The following is a 21,233-nucleotide window of genomic DNA, read 5'->3' as shown; positions in this document are numbered from 1 at the left end:
TGAACTTAAAGAAGGGTAACTTTAAAGGTATGAGACGTGAATTAGCTAAGATAGACTGGCAAATGATACTTAAAGGGTTGACGGTGGATATACAATGGCAAGCATTTAAAGATCGCATGGATAAACTACAACAATTCTTCATCCCAGTTTGGCAAAAGATTAAACCGGGGAAGGTACTGCACCTGTGGCTGACAAGGGAAATTAGGGATAGTATCAATTCCAAAGAAGAAACATACAAATTAGCCAGAAAAAGTGGCTCACCTGAGGACTGGGAGAAATTCAGAGTCCAGCAGAGGAGGACAAAGGGTTTAATTAGGAAAGGGAAAAAAGATTACAAGAGAAAATTGGCAGGGAACATAAAACCTGACTGTAAAAGCTTTTATAGATATGTGAAAAGAAAAAGATTGGTTAAGACAAATGTAGGTCCCTTACAGTCAGAAACAGGTGAATTGACCATGGGGAACAAAGACATGGCAGACCAATTGAATAACTACTTTGGTTCTGTGTTCACTAAAGAGGACATAAATAATCTTCTGGAAATAGTAGGGGACAGAGGGTCCAGTGAGATGGAGGAACTGAGGGAAATACATGTTAGCAGGGAAGTGGTGTTAGGTAAATTGAAGGGATTAAAGGCAGATAAATCCCCAGGGCCAGATGGTCTGCATTCCAGAGTGCTTAAGGAAGTAGCCCAAGAAATAGTGGATGCATTGGTGATAATATTTCAAAACTCTTTAGATTCTGGACTAGTTGCTGAGGATTAGAGGGTGGCTAATGTGATCCCGCTTTTTAAAAAGGGAGGGAGAGAGAGACCGGGGAATTATAGACTGGTTAGCCTAACATCGGTGTGGGGAAAATGCTAGAGTCACATTTGGAAAGCGGTGAAATCATCGGACAAAATCAGCATGGATTTGTGAAAGGAAAATCATGTCTGACGAATCTCATAGAATTTTTTGAGGATGTAACTCTTATAGTGGATGGGGAGAACCTGTGGATGTGGTATATTTGGATTTTTAAAAGGCTTTTGACAAGGTCCCACCCAGGAGATTAGTGTGCAAACTTAAAGCACACGGTATTAGTGGTATGGTATTGATGTGGATAGAGAATGGTTGGCAGACAGGAAGCAAAGAGTGGGAATAAACGGGACCTTTTCAGAACGGCAGGCAGTGACTAGTGGGGTACCGCAAGGCTCAGTGCTGGGACCCCAGTTGTTTACAATATATATTAATGACTTGGATGAGGGAATTAAATGCAGCATCTCCAAGTTTGCGGATGACACGAAGCTGGGCAGCAGTGTTAGCTGTGAGGAGGATGCTAAGAGGATGTAGGGTGACTTGGATAGGTTAGGTGAGTAGGCAAATTCATGGCAGATGCAATTTAATGTTGATAAATGTGAGGTTATCCACTTTGGTGGCAAGAACAGGAAAACAGATTATTATCTGAACGGTGGCCGATTAGGAAAAGGAGAGGTGCAACGAGACCTGGGTGTCATTATACACCAGTCATTGAAAGTGGGCATGCAGGTACAGCAGGCGGTGAAAAAGGCGAATGGTATGCTGGCATTTATAGCAAGAGGATTCGAGTACAGGAGCAGGGAGGTACTACTGCAGTTGTACAGGGCCTTGGTGAGACCACACCTGGAGTATTGTGTGCAGTTTTGGTCCCCTAATCTGAGGAAAGACATCCTTGCCATAGAGGGAGTACAAAGAAGGTTCACCAGATTGATTCCTGGGATGGGCAGGACGTTCATATGATGAAAGACTGGATCAACTAGGCTTATACTCGCTGCAATTTAGAAGATTGAGGGGGGATCTTATTGAAATGTATAAAATCCTAAAGGGATTGGACAGGTTAGATGCAGGAAGTTTATTCCCGATGTTGGGGAAGTCCAGAACGAGGGGTTATAGTTTAAGGATAAAGGGGAAGCCTTTTAGGATCGAGATGAAGAAAAACTTCTTCACACAGAGAGTGGTGAATCTTTGGAATTCTCTGCCACAGGAAACAATTGAGGCCAGTTTATTGGCTATATTTAAGAGGGAGTTAGATATGGCCCTTGTGGCTAAAGGGATCGGGGGTATGGAGGGAAGGCTGGTACAGGGTTCTGAGTTGGATGATCGGCCATGATCATGCTGAAAGGCGGTGCAGGCTCGAAGGGCCAAATGGCCTACTCCTGCACCTATTTTCCATATTTCTATGTTTCTTGGTGTTGACATAACAGATAATCTAAACTGGACCCACAACACCTCTTCGTTAGTCAAGAAAGCACAACAGTGTCTATGCTTTCTGAGGAGAAAGAGGCATGCAGTCCCCATTCCAGTAACTTTCTACAGGAACACTATCGAGAGTGTCCTGTCTAGCTGCATTGTTGTGTCGTACAGAAGCTGCAAGGCATTGTACCACAAGACCCAACAGAACATAGTAAAAGCCACTGGGAGAATCATCAGGGTCTCTCCACTGATTTGTGACATTTACCTGGAGGGCTGCATATAAAGGGCCTAAAAGCATTGTTGAGGATCCTGACCTCCTATCCCACAATCTCTTTGACCCATTGCGGTCAGGATATGATTCTAATGAATACCTTGCCAGCACTAAGGTCCTGTCAATAGGAGAGCGAGCTGATTACTGTTCACCTGTGCTGCACACAACATACACCTTGAATTACATGTTACATTTTATTAACTTACTTGTGGTCATATTTTGTTTTATGTGCTGTGTGTGATACCTGTTTTGTGGGTGCACTGTGATCCAGAGGAATGTTGTTTCATTTGGTTGTACATTTGTACAGTTAGATGATAATAAACTTGAACTTGAAACCACAGCAAATAGTGGGTATAATAGAGCAGGTGATGTATAGTTAGAAACATTAAAGAGAATTAGTTGTACAAGGATCCATGTACTGAAGTCCATAGACTTGGGGGTCAATTTGGTCCCACTTAACTTGCACTGAATTTGAAAGGGATTCAGCATCTTTTCATGCCACTGCTCAAGCTTGGAGTCCTGCAGTCTAAGTGTGCCTTTTTGTACAGAACAACAAAAGTAATTTGCTGTCTTATGAAAACTGTAAATAGGATCAGACCTTTGATTAAGTTCTTCTGCAGAAAACAAAAATAAATATTGCTCTTTGAGAAAAATTTCTAGGTCAGGTATCTGCAACCCTAATGCAAATTTAACGATGGAAGATAATAGTAGTCATCAGCTGGACATAGACTGGGGAAGAGAGCAAATATGCAGGAGACGCAATTTGATTCAGTGTCTTCTGAAGTACTTTTGGAGAAATGACATAGGGGTGCAACACAATCTAAAGGCACTATTTTGAGGAGGTGAATTTTCACAAGCACTTCAAGGTGATTTGTAAGTTAAAGAAGCAAATGGAAAGCTTGGCTTTGTAAGCACAAAGAAATTTAACATGCTATCAACAGCACATTTATAACCCACTGCTTTGGGATTAATCTTTCCGAAGACTATTAAAAAAAATCTTTTTTTGGAAAGTGAGGAGTGCTTCATTTATTGTCACTTGCTCTGAAAAAGTTATAGAGTTGTCTTTTTATTTTGTAGAGTAGGCATTTCCAGGATTTTGACAAAATGAGGAAAGATATTCTTCCAAGTCCTGATGGTGGATCATTTAAAGGATAAGCTGCATTTGTGCTATTTTTGCCCTAGGTAGTAGAGGTTAATGGGTTTGGAGAGTGGTGTTGAAATTGCATTGGAGTGTTACTTCCACACATTTTTGAGTTGAATCAATTGTTGTGGTGCTTTGATGGTAAAGGGATTTAATATTTGTGGCTTGCATTCTCCTGGATGGTGTCCAAACTTCTTGAGTGATCTTGGAGCTGCTCTCATTCAGAGAACTATTCTGTCACTCTCCCAACTTGAGTTTTTGTTGGTAACGGCAAGAATTTTCATAGTCATAAGGTGAACCTAACTTTGGATCTGCTCTTTTTGCCTCGGTACAGATGAGTTAGGTCAGTGATGTTGTCGACAAAAGGTTAACGGGAATGATTCAGCCTGCCAAGATGAAATAATCGGATTTTGCCTTTTCTGAGATTGTTTTTGCTTGGTACCTAGAATCATACAGGAATAACCATACTTACATCACAGAAACTGGGCCTTCAGCCCACTATGTCCATTGGGTAACTATCTGTAGTAACTTCATTTACCAGCACTTGCTTAATAGCCTATTATGCTTTAGTCATTCAAATGTTAGAAAGATAGAAAACCTACAGCACAATACAGGCCCTTTGGCCCACAAAGCTATGCTGAACATGTACTTACCTGAAAAATTACCTAGGGTTACCTATAGCCCTCTATTTTTCTGAGCTCCATATACCTGTCCAGGAGTCTCTTAAAAGACCCTATTGTATCCGCCTCCACCACCATTGCCAGCAGCCCTTTCAATGCACTCACCACTCTCTGCGTAAAAAAACTTATTCCTGACATCTCCTCTGTACCTACTTCCAAGCACCTTAAAACTGTGCCCTCTTGTGCTAGCCATTTCAGCCCTGGGAAAAAGCCTCTGACTATTCACACGATCAATGCCTCTCATCATTTTATACACTATTGTCCAAATGCTTCTTAAATATGAGCATACCTGCTTCTACAAGGGCAGTACTTTCTGGATTGCTACCACCCCCAGGTGTAAAAAATCTTCCTCATATTCCCTCTAATATTCTTCACAATGGTTATAGACACCCCTGTCTAGGTTAAAAGTTGCTTACCATCTAACCTATCTGTGCCTCTCATAATTCTGTGCACCTCTCGTATCCCTATGAATGTTGTCTCACTGTTGCAATACATAGGCATGGGCTAGTTCATTAACTGAGCAGCAAAAAACACCTGCAGGTGTTGTAAATCTGAAATAGAAATAGTTAATGAGTCACAAATTCATATAGCAATGCAGCACGAATACAGGCACTTCAACCCAATGATTGCATGCTGATCATGGTGCCTACCTAGCTGGTCCCATTTTCTAGCACCTCTTTCCTCTTTCTTATTCTCTCTGTCTCCATCTGTGGAGACAAGTTGCCCATTAACATCTTTTAAACATAATGATTCCCATGGCTATCCTGACTATATCGCTTCCCAACCCTGCCTTCTGTAAAAATGCTATTCCCTTTTCTCAGTTGCTTCGTCTCTGCCGCATTTGTTCCCAGTATGAGACTTCCTGATCCAGGATATCAGAGATATTCTCCTCCTTCAAAGAACAATGTTTTTCTTTTTCCACTATTGATGCTGCCCTCACCTGCACCTCCTCCATTTTGCAGACTTCCACACTCACCTCATCTTGCCAGTGCCTTAACAGTGATAAAGTTCCTCTTGTCCTCACCTACTGCCTCATGAGACTCTGCATCCAACACATCACTTTACACAACTTCCACCATCTTCAAATGGGATTCTACCACTAAACACATCTTAACTTCCCCCACTCTCCATTTTCCACAGGGATCACTCCCTCGATGATTCCTTGTCAATTTGTCTCTCCTGCCACATATCCCTGCAAGTGACATAAATGCTACACATTCCCATTCTCCTCCTCCAGGTCCTTCCAGGTGAGGTACCTGTAAAGCTGTTGGGGTTGTCAATTGTATCCAGTGCTCCTGATGTGAACTAATTTGTTGAGCACCTCTGCTCCATCCGCCAAAAACATTATTTCCCAGTGGCCAACCATTTTAATTCCTATCCCTATTCCCGTTCCGACATGTCACTCCATGGCATCCTCTTTTGCCCCGAAGAAGCCACTCTCAGGGTGGAAGAGCAACACCTCATATTCTATCTAGGTAGTCTCTATCCCAATATCGATTTCTCCTTCTGGCAATTTGTTTCCCTCACCCTTCCCTCTGCTCCTTTTTCCCCCAACTCTGGCCTCTTACCTTTCTCCTTACCTGTCTCTACCTGCCCCTCCTTCTTCCCTTCCTCCCATGGTCCACTCTCCTCTTCAATCAGATTCTTTCTTCTCCAGCCCTTTACCTCTCCCACGCACCTGGCTTCACCAATCACCTTCTAGCAAGTCCTCCTTTCCCTCCCCCAAACTTTTTATTCCAGCATCTTCCCACTTCCTTTCCAGTTCTGAAGAAGCTTCTCAGCCTGAAACATTGACTGCTTATTCATTTCCATAGGTGCCACCTGACATTCTGAGTTCCTTGAGTATTTTGTGTGAGTTGCTCTGGATTCCAGCATCTGCAGAATCTTGTGTCCCCATTTTCCTGTGTTCGGCCCATATTCCGTTAAGCCCCCTCCATGTACTTATCCAAGTGCTTCATAAATGATACTGTTGTACCTGTCTCGCCACTTCAGCTGCAAATACTCAGCTGGTGTTGCCGATGGACAAGCACGTCATGATGCCATCATTGAACATTCCCACATCAGAGTTTGTGACAGAAGGAAGGCAATCACTGAAACAGTAAAAGGTTAATCCAGTACATTTTAGAAAGCAACACCTTGAGCCAAAGAATTCCTTTTTCTTCTGTTTAGAAAATAGTCTATGCCTTTATTCCTTCTATAAAAGTGCATGACCATACCCTTCCCTACAGTATATTCCATCTGCTGTCTCTTTGCCCATTCTCTCAATCTGTCTGAGTACTCCTACAGATTCCTTGCTCCCTCAATATCAACATTCACAGGTACACTTCCTATCCAACCATTTCTGCGAGAGAAACGGTATGAGGCAAAGTTGCCAACCTACCGCTTTTGATACTCATATTCAGCAATATTCGTGGCTTTAGCAATAGTTCATTAGACGTTCTTTTTCAATACTTGATTACTTGGTTCCAATTTAGGTGGCTAAAAGTGTAAAAAGCTTATTTGCTTTATTTCTGTTATTTTTATACCTGCTTAGGAACACTGCTAAGCGCTGCGGACCCTGCTGTCTGCTCTGACTCAGTCATATTAGTCAGGCTACATCTGTGGTGGTCCTTGGATTACTCGCTAATACAAAAGTAAATTTTTCTCACTAACAATCCTATGGCTTCTAAGCAAACAATGTTAACTTCTTTCTTTCGTAGACAAGCTGAGGAGTGTAACAAGAATAACGTACAAGAAATCGATAACAGTAAAAGTGACAAAAGCTGTGTTTCACCTGCTTCTAGTTCATATTTTCTAACCGGGTCCAAATGCAGTTTTGAAAGTAATGGTCCTTCGAAGTCAGGCTTGTATCCCTGTTCAGATGTTTGGACTGAAGAAATGTGGAAGAAAAAGAAGGAAACTTATCCCCGGTTAGACGTCAAAGATGAAAAACTTGAGTGTAAAGTATGTGCAAACAAAAGCAATCTGACACTTTTCATCTCTAAGGGTTTGAGGCTGTCAAATGAATAGCAGATGTACCTAATATCCTATTATGGAGTTGGTCGAAGTACATGCTTGAAATCTCTCAGAGAAAAAAAAATTGTTGATCACAAACTATCAAAAGCTCACACTTCTGCTCTAAGTGTTGAAAATACAGCTACTGAAGATGCTCTTGGAAAATTATGTGACACCATCTAAAGGCATCTTTGCATCTAAAGGCAACTTGTTCAATTTTTCGTTCTGCATGTTATTTAGCTCCGAATGACAGACCATACTCTGGTCACTTTGGCTTATTGGAACTTCAGAAAAATTAATGGTATTGACATGGAAATTGGACTGTATTCCCGCACTAGTGCTATAGAGATAATTAATCACATAGCCATTAATATGAAAAAGAAAATTTGTCAGCATATCAAGCAGATAAATGGCAAATTTTCTGTTCTCATTGATGAATCAACAAGCCTGAGCATTAAGACTGCCCTAATAGTTTATTTGAAATGTGAAAGTGATAAGGAAGATGATCCTCATTTTATGTTTTTAGATCTAATTGAACTGCCTGATCAGAAAGCTGCAACTAAGCATCTATTGAACTGTCTCAATAACCATGGGTTCAATGACTCTTACTTGAAACAGAACCTTGTAGCATTTGCTAGTGTGGGATGAGCATAATGCTTGGTATCCAATCTGGTTTTGCTACAATTCTCAAGGAACATTACCCTGATGTGATAATTTGGCACTGTCTGTCACACAGGGGTGCTGGGAGTGGACCCAAATGCAAGACACAGACACTGAAGAACTAGGAATAGGACTTGACTAGAGAGCTGTGACAAGAGCACGGTCTAGCGGAGGGACAGACAATAGGTGCAGGAGTAGGCCATTCGGCCCTTCAAGCCAGCACCACCATTCACTGTGATCATGGCTGATCATCCACTATCAGTATCCAGTTCCTGCCTTATCCCCATAACCTTTGATTCTGCTATCTTTAAGAACTCTATCCATCCCTTTCTTGAAAGCATCCAGAGACTTGGCCTCCACAGCCTTTTGGGGCAGAGCATTCCATATATCCACCACTCTCTGGGTGAAAAAGTTTTTCCTCAACTCCGTTCTAAATGGCCTACCCCTAATTCTTAAACTGGTTCTGGACTCACCCATCAACGGGAACATGCTTCCTGCCTGCAGCGTGTCCAATCCCTTAATAATCTTATATGTTTCAATAAGATCCCCTCTCAGCCTTCTAAATTCCAGAGTATACAAGCCCAGTCGCTCCAATTTTTCGACGTATGACAGTCCCGCCACCCCGGGAATTAACCTTGTGAACCTACGCTGCACTCCCTCAATAGCAAGAATGTCCTTCCTCAAATTTGGAGACCAAAACTGCACACAGTACTCCAGGTGTGGTCTCACCAGGGCCCTGTACAGCTGCAGAAGGACCTCTTTGCTCTTATACTCAATTCCCCTTGTTATGAAGGCCAGCATGCCATTAGCTTTTTTCACTGCCTGCTGTACTTGCATGCTTGCTTTCAGTGATTGATGCACAAGAACACCTAAATCTCATTGTGCTTCCCCTTTTCCTAACTTGACTCCATTTAGATAATAATCTGTCTTCCCGTTCTTACCACCAAAGTGGATAACCTCACATTTATCTGCATTAAACTGCATCTGCCATGCATCTGCCCACTCACCCAGCCTGTCCAAGTCACACTGCATTCTCATAACATCCTCCTCATGGGAACACAGAGCCTTGGTCTTGCAGAGGGACAGGAACGCAGAGACATGGAACACAGAGCCAGGACCCCTCCTTGGGAACAGGACGTGGAGCCAGGACTCATACACAGAATGCTGAACACAACGAGACAGATCCCAACACTAGGTAGCAGCGAACGGCCAGACCTACCTAGCAAAGGCATGGACACAGAGAGACAGTTCCAAACAATGACAGACAGTTTCTTATCCTGACACAGCAAGGCTCCAGTCTTGCTCTGATAGTTGAACTTGACAGTGGTGCAGGCAAAGGTTGCAGGCAAGGCAAGGCTTGGAGGCTTGGAGGCAAGTCAAGGCTTGGCAAGGCTTCAGACACAGGTTGCAGGAGCATGGCAGGACTTCAGGAGGAAGGGGCAGAGAAGGGATTCAGACAGGGCGTTAGGACGGGAACAATCCAGCAACTGAAGCTGTCTGTCTGTCTGTGTCTTGTTTTACGGCGGTTGGCATCCAGCTTAATGGTGCATTACCGCCACCTTCTGCTCTGGAATGTGCACTAGACATATAATCTAAATCCCTTCACCCAATCTCGCTCGCGCACACACGCACGCACGCACGCATGCACACACACAAACCTACACTTTACCCTCCCATCTTTGACCATCCTAGTACCCTATTCCTGTTTATCTGTCATATCCTATAAAAAACCCCCGTATCCCTTAAGAACCCTAAAAATACCCGGACCTGTGCTCTCTCACCCATGCCCAGCAACCCTTTTAATGTGAATTCCTGCACCCTCAACTCCCTTAGTTTAATTGTCATCATCTCTCTCTGTATCCCATACTTCCTGCAACTCAGAACTACATGTTCTACTGACTCCTCTTCCTGACATTCCTCACACAATCCTGTCTGGTGTTTCCCTATCATTTTCAATGTTTTGTTAAATGCACAATGCCCCAGCCTTAACCTAGTCCACACAATTTCCTCTCTTCTGTTTCCATTACCTACCCTCATACCTGCAACACTTTTTTGTATTTGATATAAATGCCTCCCTTTCCCCTCCCTGTCCCAACTTTCTTGCCGCATTTGGTTGACTTTTTCCCAGATTACACACTTAACCTCTGCTTTACTGATACTAATGTGCATTTCTACATTCTCTTTCTTTAATGCCCTCTTTGCCAACTCATCCACCCTCTCATTCCCCTTCACCCCTACATGTGCTGGAACCCATAGAAATTTTACCTGACCTCCCTGATTTGCAATTCTTGTAACTAACTGAAGGACTTCATAAAGGACATCTTGCCGACTGTTTGTGTGAAAAGACCTTAAACTTGCTAGAACTCAGGATGAATCTGAACATATCAATGCTTTGACTTGTCTGGCTTTCTGCACCCATTGCAACGCAACCAACACTGCCAGCATCTCCACTGTAAACACCCCTAACTTATTAGATGTTCTTCTGCTAATTCCAGTTTCTTTTGCTGGTATAACCACCCCAAACCCTGTCACTCCTGTTTCAGGTTCCTTCGCACCATCCGTATAAATGTGAGTATAATCACTATACTTTTCCATCACATGACAGTTAAATGCATTTACCAAATCTGTTTTATATCTTTCTTTCCTTTTTACCTCTAACAAATGCCAGTCTATGTCAGGCCATACAAGCTTCCATGGAGCTACAACCGGATAAACTACTGAAGGACTTATCCTCAGATCAAATACTCCACATTCTTTCGTGATATCATTCCCTACCCGACTAAAGGTATCCCTCTGAAACCTCCCATTTTCCCAGCACTCCAGCAACACTCCTTTAGTAGGGTGAGAATCATTGTGCCCCTGCAAGTTAGCCCAGCAGTTTGCCATCAGTTGCATCCTTCTTAGTTCCAAAGGCATTATTCCCATTTCTACCTGTAGGGCTGACACTGGTGACGTTTTAAAAGCCCCACTGCACACTCTCAAGGCCTGAGCCTGAATCACATCCAGTTTCCTTATAAGAGACCTAGCTGCTGATCCATATGCTATATTTCCATAGTCCAACACAGATCTCACTAAAGCCACATATATTCTCTTCAATGCTGAACAACTTGCTCCCCATTCCCTACCAGTCAAACATCTCATCACATTTATTACTTTTTCACATTTCTCCTCAACTTTGCTGATATGGTCTGCCCATGTTAATCGTGAATCAAATATAACTCCCAGAAATTTAAATGATGCAACCCTTTCTAATTCAACCCCATACATCCTTAACTTCTTCCCTACCTCAACTCTTTTCCTAGTAAAAAATACAGTTTGAGTTTTTTCTACTGAAAATCTACATCCCCAATCATAACCTCATTCCACCACTTCATCAATTGCTTCTTGTAGTTTCCTGATTATATGGTCTATGTTCCTGCCTCTTTTCCACAAGGCCCCATCATCCGCAAACAGTGACGTACCTATATCCCCTGGTACCTTTGTGAAGACATCATCGATCATAATGATGAAAAGTAACGGGCTAATCACACTACCTTGAGGTGTGCCATTTTCCACTATGTACTGTTTTGATAATTCTGATCCAATCCAAACTTGAATTTTTCTACCAAACAAAAAATCTTTAATCCTATTAAAAACTCTCCCACCAACCCCCATCTTGTGCAGTTTAATTAATAATCCTTCCTTCCACATCATATCATAGGCTTTTTCAATGTCAAAGAACACTGCCACTACTGACTCTTTATTTGCCTGGGCCTTCCTTATTTCAGTCTCTAACCTTATCACTGAGTCCATGGAATTCCTTCCCTTTCTAAAACCACTCTGATAACTTGCCAGCATTCCCCTTTTCTCAAGCTCATACGGCAACCTTTCTGTTATCATCCTTTCCATTATCTTACATATACTTGATGTTAATGCAATTGGTCTGTAGCTAGTGGGTTTTGACAGATCCTTGCCAGGCTTCCTTATTGGAAGTACTACTGCTTCTTTCTATGCACTTGGCAGCAACTGAAGCTGAACCAAGGAGCTATTTATGTAGCCAGCCCAAAATGTGGATCAGCTGCCTCAATTAGAGCACCCAACAGAAAAAGGGAAAACCAGAAGACCTGGAATAAAGAATAATGGACTGGACCGTGAACCGGAATCCAGACTTCATGGACCGGACCGTGACACTGTCTTAATCGCAGATTACAACTTACAGTAGGTGATTCGGTGAGAGAAGTTCATGGAATAAATAAATATGGACAAATTATACTCTGTTTAGAGTAGATCACCTCTAAATCAAAAGGAACTGTCTGAATGTGCCTCTCAACTAGATCAACAAATTTGCAAAATAGTCTGTGTTCTGGGCACCAGGTGGGTAGCTAGCTCATTTCAAACAGTTTCAGCAGTGTGGCAAAATTATGAAGCACTGTATTTTCATTTTGAAAAAGCAATGAAGGATGAAATAAGATCTGGGAGTGACAGAAAAACCTATGAAGGTCTGTTAAAAAGACTCTCTTCAGAACAGTTTCTGTTGGAATTTGCTCTAATGTATGACACGTTGCATGAACTTGGTTTACTGTCAGAGTGTTTTACAGAAACGTACTCCTACGATTGTTTATGCAGACAAACTGATCCAATGGAGCATAAGATCACTGCATGGACTGAAAGAGCAACCTGGTACAAAACTCTAGAAGCTCAAGAGGTAGTTGAAAAGGGGAAGTTTGGAGAAATTACCTTAACAAGCAACAACAAAATTGTCTCCATTAATTATCTACAGTTTCTTAATAGTCTCATAAACAATTTGCAGCACTGTATGTTCATGACAACATCCTTGAAAGGTTCTCAAACTTCTAAACCTCAAAGTATGTACAAATCCCTGCTAAATGAAATATGTGTCCTTGATAAAGATAACTGACCTGTTGAAATACCGTCTAATTATGGAGAAGCTGCAATATCATCTCGCTGTAAGAGGTTTAAGCTTTCTTCTTCCTCTGTAATAAAGGCCTTTAGAGATTATGTGGAGGATCGTGGACATTGCATTCTCCAAGATTTACACCCACTGAGCTGTTCACAAGTTATTCCTATTAGTACTGCTGAGTGTGAGAGAGGATTCAGTCACATGAACTTGATAATAACAACAACACACTCAAGGATTCTCATAGATCATGTATCAACACTTATGTTTGTTAAACTACATGGACCTCCTCTAGTTCAGTGGAATCCTGAGCCGTATGTCACATCATGGCTGCGGTACCACAGATCAGCAGATGACACCAGGACAAGAGTTGCTTCAAAACCCTGAACACATATCACGCCTGACCCTTTGTGGAAATTATTGTGAAACTTCTCATTGGTGGCATTTGGTAAGTAGGTAATTACTTTTAAATTGGTAAAATATATGATTACTATCTTTTACTTTACTCGCTTCATAATTATATTTTATGATAATTAGTGAGTACAACTGTGCAATACTTTGTCATATTGTTAAATTAAGTATTATATTATTGTACCAGTTATACACTGAAATGTAGTGATAGGCTATAATCTCGTTAATGTCTTAAACTATCACTATATTTCAAGCTCTGGAATTCATATATTTCTTTCATCTTGGTTTAGTGCTTGACATTGTAAGAAGCCCTATTCATATACATTTGCTAGGTTTTCTAAAATTGACTCCTTCCACTTTAGGCCACAAACTTATCAATCACCCCTCGTATGTCACACCCAATTTGTGTACCTGCTCATTACATGAATGGGGCAAGGAAGTTGCCCAGTACATGAAATGAGCAGGTAAACAAATTGGGTGTGACATACGAGGGGTGATTGATAAGTTCGTGGCCTAAAGTGGAAGGAGTCAATTTTAGAAAACCTAGCAATTTTCAATTATCTGAAACAGAAATACCACAAAAGTTACTAACTTCAAACTTTCTGCATAATCACTCAAAGAGTTAAGCTGCACGTGCATGTAACGAGAGCTGTATAACCTTAGGCCACAAACTTATCAATCACCCCTTGTACAGTTCCAACATCTAAAAAATTGGCACTGCACTGCTAATAGCAACTACACTCACTTCTGCCCCTTGGCACTCCTGAATTTCTGGCATACAGCTAGTGTCTTTCACAGTGCAGACTGCTGCAAAGTACTGATTAAGTTCATGCACCATTTCTTTGTTCCCCCATTACTATCTATCCAGCATCATTTTATAGCCATCCAATATCCACTCTCACCTCTCTATTACTCTTTATATATCTGAAAAAACTTTTGGTATCCTCTCAGCTAGCTTTCCTTCGTATTTAATCTTTTCTGTCCTTAGGGCTCTTTTTTGTTGGTTTTTAAAAGCTTCCCAATCGTCTAACTTCCCACTAATTTTCGCTATATCATATGCCCTCATTTTCTTTTATGCTGTCTTTGACTTCCCTTCTGAATCACCCCCAGAAACTCCAGCCATTGCTGTTATGTCATTATCCCTGCTAATGTTCCCTTCCAATCAACTTCGGCTAACTCATCTCTCATCCCTCTGCAATTCACTTTATTCCACTGCGATACTGATACATCTGACTTAATCTTCTCCCTCTCAAACTGCGGGGTGATTTTCTATCATTTTATGATCAACCTCTCCTAAGGGTTCCTTTACCTCAAGCTCCCTAGTCAAATCTGGTTTATTAAACAACAACCTATCCAGAATCGCTTTTCCTCTAATGTGCTCAACAACAAGCTGCTCTAAAAAGCCATGTTGTAGGCATTCTACAAACCCCCTCTCTTGGGATCCAGCACCAACCTGATTTTCTCAATCTACCTGCATACTGAAATCCCCATGACTGTCATAACTTTGTCCTTTCGACATGCCCTAACCATCTTATGCAACAAGGTGACAGTTGTGGGGCTCAGTCAACAGTTTCAATAATGGTGTTTCTGAGCCACCCATGGTGATGCACTTCCTTCTGGAATAAGTTCTGTATCTTTGCTTCCTTCAATGCTTCTTCCAAATAGTGCTCAACATGAGGGAGTACAGAGTCATCACCCAAACAAGGCAAAAGGAAGTGATTACAACTTCTCAGAGTTCCACGAAGGATCAAATACTTCATTCCCCTTACTTGTGAAATATATTTTGAAAAACTTTCAGTCACTATTATTAATGCTTCCCTTTCAATGTAACACTTATTTAATGATATGAATGTAAATTTCACCAGGACTTATAGAAGATGAAAATTACTGATTCAGTAGCCCAGATATAACCACCGCAGTGAGATAAGAGATGGCCGATTAGGTCTCTCAATGGTGTCTTTTTGTTCTGTAGTGACGAATGATTCTACCTGCTCTTTAATTCTACGAGGAAAAGTTGGGGTGCAGTAATGAGTGCTTTTTTTCAAGAGCTGATGCCATCTCGACGGGCTGAATGGTCTCTTGCGGCGTGAGATCATAAGCCAGGAACAAGTGCATTTTAAATGACTGGCGTGTAAATTGTTAGTATTTTATCACTCTGTATGAGGAAGCACGCTGGGGTGAAATTAGACAACAGCGTTAGGACAGGGTTGATGTGTATTACTGTCAAAAACAGACATCCCCGTTTGAAATCTTTCCTTTCATAATGTTTTTTTAAAATCGAAATTAAACACGAAAAATATCGCCCTTAAAAAATATCTGTATTAAGATCTGCAAAAAGTGGTCCAGTATTTTCGAGTGATGCATATTGTAATGCAGGTCACGTGCTGGCGTGTGGCGAGCATATCGAACTGAACCTGTTCTCTGCTTCCTTCATTTGTTAGTATTGCTTCCTTTCTGGAAAACCCTCCCAACAAATCCACATGCATGTCTCGCCACTAACACTGCAAACATTCATTTACTCTGAGCCTCTCTTCAGGGCTACATCAGATATCACAACAGGTTTAAAAAAAAAGAATCAAGCGAGGGGCGTGATGCTCACCACCCGACCCGATTAAAAGGATATACCGAGGTCTCTCCACACCCCAAAGATCCTGATGGGACCTCTTCGTTTATACTCTGTGCTCTGTTTGCAAGCCATGGCATTTGCCTTCTCCGCACTTGGTGCCACCCTGCCTACAGTGAGCATTGGAGTGCCTACTGACCATGGGGCTCAAGTCCAGGAATGGTGATGGCTCTGGCTCAGGCAAGAAGCTGCGGGTGGGTTTCGCAGCTGACCCCGAACCTGGGGTGGTAGGACTGGGGCTGAGCTCCGGAGGAGACCGCGACGGCGCTCTGCTTCTGGAAGGACGGAGTAAAGAGGACAGCAGAGCTGGAGCCAAGCAAAGTCTGAGCCTGCTAACCAAACCGCTGAGCAGCCGGCCAAGCAAGAGGAAAGCAACCTACAGAAAACTGCAGAACTTTATCTACGATGCGCTGGAAAGACCCGGAGGATGGGCTCTGGTCTATCACGCCTTCGTGTAAGTACTCGATGCGATCTCCCTTCGCAATTTCAGCTTGGATTTATTTAGATACACAGCGGGGCGATTTCCTTCTTGCTTTGGTGTGTAGAACTGCATTAACCGTACCTCGCTTTGTCTAACCCCAATAATGACACAGAACGGCATTTCTGTTATTCTTAGTCTATCAGGCACAAGCGGTGACGGCCGCTGTCTGCTGTTGATAATCAACATTCATGATCATTTATGTCGCTCAGTATGCTTCTGTATTTTTAAACAGTATTAACTGCAGAAATTCTATTTTGAATCGCGATATTCTCCGTGCAATTATTTCAGGCATATTACCGTACGAGTACAGGTAAAAATTTTTAAAAAGCGTTTTCTGCTTTGTTGATGGACTCGTTGCGCGATCCTGCCCTAGAGCCACACCTACATGCGATTTAGGAAATTGCCTACCAGTATGCAAATGGTGCATATTTTTAAGGAAACATTTAGGCTCAAATCATCCTTGGCGGTTACAGAATAAGTCACTGAATTGTTATACATATTCCTGAGTTGGAGTTCAAATTCCTGTCTGAAGCTGTGACGTGATTCCCTAGCGATATCAGGTTTATTCTAGACAGCAATGACTTTACCACGTTTTATTGGTACTTTAAAATCTACACCCACTCAAGAAATGATTCCCTATGGAGAAATGCTATAGGCCAATTAGTAAAAACAGTTCGCATTATTTATAAATGCCATCTTTTCAAAAACAAATCCATATTCTATTTCACTTGACAATTACTTCTCCACTTTCTGATAGCAAAGGCTGGTGGGTGCCGTGAAGAGATACCATGTCTGCTCCTTAAACGGGCTGCACTTGGCCCAAAGTAAATTTTTCATAGCTTTACATCACCCTTAATGGTTGGAGTGCAAGAAGCATTCTGGCCCATATCTTTCTCCAATAATTATTGCAATGGAAGGATAAGTCCTTCAATTTTGTAGTTTGTTAAACCCATTGGAATACAGGAGCTTGAACTTGTATAGTTACTGTCAAAATATGTTCAAAAATGTTATGGACCAATAGATACTAGTGAGTGTTGTAGGAGCTCAATGTAACTTTCCTGTGTAGTCAACAGAATGATTCTACTACATATGCTAATAAATAATCAAAAATAAAGCCGCAGTGCACAAAATATTGTATTCGATATATTTATTAAATACTTAAAAGTCATGGTGCTAACAGTATGAAGTAATAATCTTATTCTGTAAATTGAGAACAAGTTAGTGAAGATACCATGACTACAAGTTGGAAATGGAGTTCATGGGCTGTCACTTTTTACAGCCCTTAGCTCACCTGGAATATGAACATTTGCACATCTTGTAATACATCTTTGCATAGAATTGAACAGACACATCTTTGCTCTATTAATCCCAGGAACAGAGGTGACTTCTTCTGTTCTTTTAAGAGAAAGTACTCTTCCATACTATATGTGTCAGACCATACAGCATAATTTCAGTGTCCTTACAGCTAACAAATTTGCATTGGTATATAAATGGGGTAGATTTCAATTGACTATGGAGCCATAAACCAGTGCTGAAGATACCATAGCCTCTCAGTAGATTTTCTAATTGGCTCCTCTACTTGTCTAAACTGACGTACAGTATTTGATTCACAGCTACTTTAGTTTTAGCTTTAACTGTTCTCCTTCCTATTTTGTGTTATTGCATATTATTTTGGAATTTTTCTATATTACTCTCAAATTATGGCAACCTAGCAGTTAATTCCAATCCATAGTATAAATAAAATACAGCATGAATAACTTTGCCAAATTTCCTACAGTCTGACAGGAGCTTTCTCTCTTGCTGATAATTATCCATCAAATCTCTTGATTTGCCTGAATTTTCAGGATTTGGTTATACATCTTTTTTTATGGAACTCTATCAAAACCAATTTAAAAATAATTGCATAGTGTAGAATCAGATTTTTCAATTCTTCCAGAAACAAATACTCTAATAAATAGCTGTTTTTTGAAGTTGACTTATTCTTAATACATTTCTTAGGCTATTCCTTTCCAAGAGATTCTCCTGTCCACACCTTCGGTTTAATTTAATTTATGCTCTTAGTCTTCTAGTAGAGATCAAATTAATTTTTCCTTTTTAATTATATGTTAAGGTTGACCAATATTGTTGCCTTTGGACCGCAAAGTCTAATCGTTGTGGGTAAAAAAAAACCTGAGGTGATAGAGATATTTTTGGGTGTGTTGATGCATCCCCAAATATATTAATTATATTTAAATAAGTTTGAAGTAAATTAGCTTGCATTCAATTCTGGGGGAGCACACCCAAAATTTCTAATATGATGTTAACATATTTACTACATATTCTATAAGACCTTTTAGCAGCTTGCTTTTTTTCCAGTCTCCTTTATTTCGCTCAGTACAAAATCAAAACACTAGAGTATTAGTATTATGTCCAAGTTCTTTTAATACCTAAAGGAAATATTTTTGTGGTGGATAACAATTTTCATTTTAACGGCACCTCCACACATTCTCCAGCCTTCCACATTGCACAATTATTGAACTTAATCTCTTCATCTATTTTCACCTACAAAGATATTTTTCATTTTCCTCTTTAAGCTGTACTTGTATATTCATGTATATTTTCAAAGGTTCTTCACTATTATTTGAATGCTATAACATCATATGGTCTTGTGGTATTTGGCCTATTATAGTACTGTATAGGGAAATTCAATACAGATTTAAAAACTTCCTTTTAGAGTCTACAGCATGGAATAGGCTTTTCAGCCCAACTCATCAATGTCGACTGTGTTGCCCAGCAGGCAAGTCTTATTTGCCCATAGACCTCTAAAACACTCCTGTTCATGAACTTATCTAGATGCCTCTTATTGATGTTAACGTGTCCAGCTCAACTACTGTTTCCTGCAGCTCATTCCAAAAATGCACCTCCTTTTGTGTGAAGAAGCTGACCCCGATGCCCCCTTAAATCTCTCACCTTTGACCTTAAACCTATGTCTGCTTCTTTTAAGCACCCCTCCCTGGGAAAAATGATAATGTGCTTTCACCCTGTCCATACAGCTCATGATCTTGCATACATCTATTGATCTCCTCTCAAACTCCTACATTCCAAGGAATAAAGTCCTAATCTACACAATTTCTGCTGTAGTTCAGGTCCCCAATTCCAGGCAACGTTCTGGTAGACTTGCACTCTTGCTAGTTCAATAAGATTTTTCCTATAACAGGACAAAAAATATACACTCCAATGTGGCCTCATCTGCATTTCATAACTGCAATGTTACTTCCCAACTCCTATACATAATGGCCTGATCAATGAAGTCTAGCATCCCAAATGTCACTTTCACCACCCTATCTACCTGTGATATCACTTCAGTGAACTGTACACATGCACGCCAAGGTTACGCTCTTCCATAGCCCTATCGTTCACTGTATAAATCCTAGCCTAGTTTAATCTCCCAGAACACAATACTTAACATTTATCTGGATTGAAAACAATCTTCCAATCCTTAACCCGTATACCTAACTGATCATGATCCCCTGTAATTTTTCTTTAGTTTCTGCACTATCTACATCACCTATTTTAGTCTCATCCACACACTTACTAACCATGTCCTGTATATTCACATTTAAATTATCTTTATAAATTACAAACAACAGAGGTCCCAGCACTGACCCTTGTGACACACTACTAAACACTGGCCCCCAGAATGAGAAAGAAGCATTGACTATCACCCTCTACTTCCTACTACTCAGCCAATTATGAACCTATTCAGCTATCTCCATCTGGATCCTATGCAGTCTAAACCTCCGGACTAGAATACATTGTGGGAACGTGTCAAAGTCCTTGCTAAGATCCATATAGACAACATCCACTGCCCTTCTCTTATGTACCTTCTTGGATACCTCCTTGGAGTACTCCAAGAGATTTATCGGACATGACTTCCCATGCACAAAGCTGTGCTGTCTCAGATCAGACCATCTCTCTCTCAATCTCCCTCAGAAACCCCTGCAATAGTTTATCCACCATTGCTGTCAGACTCACTGGCGTGTAGTTTCCTGGCTTTTTACCTACCTACCTTAAACAATGATATCACTTTAGCCACTCTCCAGTCCTCCAGAGCCTCAACTGTGGCCAAGGATGAAGCAAGTATCCCACAGTTTCCCTTGTTTCCCACATGGTTTGAGAATGCACCAGATCAGGCCCCAGTGATTTATCCCCCTTAATGAACTTTATGGACTCTAATCCCTCCTCCCGGCTAATTCTTATGTTGCTCAAGACAACATCTCTCATTTCACAAACAAGAGAAAATCTACAGATGCTAGAAATCCAAGCAAGGTACACAAAATGCTGGAGGAACTCAGCAGGGCAGGCAGCATCTATGGAAAAAAAGTACTGTCGATGTTTCGGGCCAAAACCCTCCAACAGGATTGGAGAAACAAAGCTGAGGCAAAGCTCATTTCCCCCATTTTCTCAGCTTTTGTTGTTTTCTCCAAGTAAAAACTCAGCAGATATGATCATTAAAAATTTCACTCATTTCCTTTGGTTCCAGACACAAGTGGCTATGCTGACCTTTAAGGGGTCCCATTCTCTTCCTTGCACCCTTTTACTCCTGATATATTGTGCCTAAAGAATCTCTTGAGATTTTGCCTCACCTTGCTTGCTAGATCCCCCTCATATCCTCTCTTTGCCCTCCTAGCTTCTCTGTTAAGTGCACTCCTACACTTCTTGTAGCTATTGAGAGATTCACTATTTCCAAATTGCTTATGCACAATAGAAACATAGAAACATAGAAAATGGGTGCAGGAGTAGGTCATTCGGCCCTTCGAGCCTGCACCGCCATTCAGTATGATCATGGCTGATCATCCAACTCAGAACCCTGTATGTCTCCTTCTTTTTCT

General features: G+C 41.2%; 1 protein-coding gene across 2 annotated transcripts in view; it reads left to right on the top strand.

The window, feature by feature from the left end:
• The first annotated feature begins 15,710 nt into the window (after positions 1-15,710).
• The window catches only part of kcnq3 (potassium voltage-gated channel, KQT-like subfamily, member 3), a 398,022-nt gene continuing 392,499 nt past the window's right edge, over positions 15,711-21,233 (top strand). The window contains exon 1 of one of the 2 annotated variants that reach the window (XM_063041574.1): positions 15,711-16,335. In XM_063041574.1, coding sequence (XP_062897644.1) covers positions 16,022-16,335 — 314 coding nt within the window. In that variant the 5' untranslated portion in view covers positions 15,711-16,021. The remainder of the gene's footprint in view (positions 16,336-21,233) is intronic. The other variant, XM_063041583.1, reaches the window with a different exon arrangement.

The sequence above is a fragment of the Mobula hypostoma genome, chromosome 1, assembly GCF_963921235.1.
Source record: "Mobula hypostoma chromosome 1, sMobHyp1.1, whole genome shotgun sequence".
NCBI lineage: Eukaryota > Metazoa > Chordata > Chondrichthyes > Myliobatiformes > Myliobatidae > Mobula > Mobula hypostoma.
Note: the sequence above shows the minus strand (reverse complement) of the source record. Positions and strands in the feature narration are given on the sequence as shown.